General features: G+C 34.2%; 1 protein-coding gene across 4 annotated transcripts in view; it reads right to left on the reverse strand.

The window, feature by feature from the left end:
- LOC107661735 (transcription factor COE1) overlaps nt 1-2,056 on the reverse strand; it is a 155,970-nt gene that overhangs the window by 15,278 nt on the left and 138,636 nt on the right. For all 4 annotated transcript variants that reach the window (XM_016451493.1, XM_016451494.1, XM_016451491.1 and 1 more), the window contains exon 11: nt 1,312-1,400. In XM_016451493.1, the coding sequence (XP_016306979.1) occupies nt 1,312-1,400 (89 nt within the window). The remainder of the gene's footprint in view (nt 1-1,311; nt 1,401-2,056) is intronic.

A 2,056-nucleotide genomic window follows, 5' to 3' on the forward strand; every position in this document is an offset into this window, starting at 1 on the left:
TCAGTCGCCCCGTTACAATAATATAATATAATATAATATAATATAATATAATATAATATAATATAATATAATAATCAAGGGGACAATGAAAAACAAACTGAAAAACTTACATTCATAAGGTTTACAATTACAATTTCTCTAATGCCTAAAGGATAAAAGTGTCAAAACATAAGGAAATAACCGGAGTAAATATTTGCTTAACATGAAATTATACATTATATAAATATAATATAATAATCTTGTCATTAAATACCCTTTCAGTAAATTTTGCTATTAATTTATTCATTACATTTTCATCATTTGATGTATATATTATATTATATTATATTATATTATTATATACTTGAATCAAAATGTCAGAATGTTGCTTTAGAACCAAACCTCAGGCCTAAGCTCAGGTCTGACCCTAAACCCTAAAAAAATACAAAAAAAATAAAAGATTTGTTGACAGGAATGTTGTTCCAGAACCAACAAGAAAGTTGATCCAGGAACACGTTGTGCTTGGCGAAATCCAAGACACCTGACCTAGTCCCGGTATAACTGAGATTTGAACTGTGAATCACAGTGATTGAACAAAGAATGTCATATTTCTAGAGCTCCAGCAAACCAAATACCTCTTCCCTCTGTGACGCTAGCTTATTTGGACTATTTACACAGTTAAAAACACGGTTTCATTAAGACCAAACTGGCCCAAACAGATAAAGCACTATGCAGAGTACCTGTTACACTCAGATGATCCATTCACAACAAACACAACACATGCAAACATGACTCTGTATACATGTGGAAGTAAAACAGCAAGACCGATTTTTTTTTTCATGATGCAAGTCTTTCTGTCCTTTTGCAACAAACTCTAATGTTCATCCAAGCAGAATTATTACCATATGAGTTTCATCACTAAGACAATGATGACATAACAGAGGCCGGCTCGCCATCTCAGTCCTTCATAAGTGCGACTCATTACTTTGATGTTATAGCTAATGCTGTAGCACTCTTTCTAAATCAAGGACAGAGGATCTGGAAGCACTTAATAGTGATAGAGGAATGTCAGATGAAATGCATACAGCTGTATAATGGTTTATGATTCAGCCCACACAACATGCATTCTTGATAAACCTGTTAGTTCAACGGAGTTATGCAATTAACCCAATTGCAAAATTAATCATTTATATATTTTATATATAAAATAGAGATTCAGATAAACTATTTAAAATGATAATATATAACACAAACACCTCATTTCAACAGCACATTTCCGTTGATGCTTCTATAACTCATTTTGACCCTATTAACTATTTGTCGATTTCGTACCTTTGGCAAGCGTTCAGGGTCTCCTGGATGCCGAGGTATCACCTTCTGTAACCGCTGAAAACCGTAGTCTATGGTGGGTTCATTCAGAGCTGTGGACACAAACAAAAGAGACAAATCCATCACTTTTGATGTAATTTTAGAAGACTGGTTACATTTTTTCCTTTTAATGTGCTGCAAAGAATAAAAGGCTTAGCATATTTTTGGAACAGAATTGAACATGGACATTTAGTTGTTGCATTATCATTTTTTTCTAAATTTACACAAAATTCACTCCAACCTAGAGTAATAACTCTTCAGAGAGTGCAATAATAATATATACAACAGTTCTAATGGAAGTCGTTTAAAATGGTTGGGAATTGTTGTACGCCCATGTTAAGTGCAGCAAGCGCGTATAGTGTGTAATCGCAGGACGTTTATGTTTTACGTTTCACGCAGCAATTACTTTGCATAAAGTCTTTATGCTGTCAAAAACACGAAAGCCTGTCACTCAATCTGAGCGAGGGATGAGATGGAGGACAGGAGAGATATTAACAAGCTATCTGACACCATTTGCTCCTGCAATGGACAGAAAATGGATGTAGAATATCTGCTCATGATGGCACTTTGTTTGTGAAGTGCCACAGTTTTGAGAGCCTGCTTAGAAGTAGGGGACCAAACAAAAACTCCTAATGTCATTAACATTCAAGACAGTTCTAACCAGCTCAGACAAACTACATTTTCTAAAGAGGCATAAATAAATAAATAA

Source organism: Sinocyclocheilus anshuiensis, unplaced genomic scaffold (genome assembly GCF_001515605.1).
Source record: "Sinocyclocheilus anshuiensis isolate Anshui unplaced genomic scaffold, SAMN03320099.WGS_v1.1 scaffold207, whole genome shotgun sequence".
NCBI lineage: Eukaryota > Metazoa > Chordata > Actinopteri > Cypriniformes > Cyprinidae > Sinocyclocheilus > Sinocyclocheilus anshuiensis.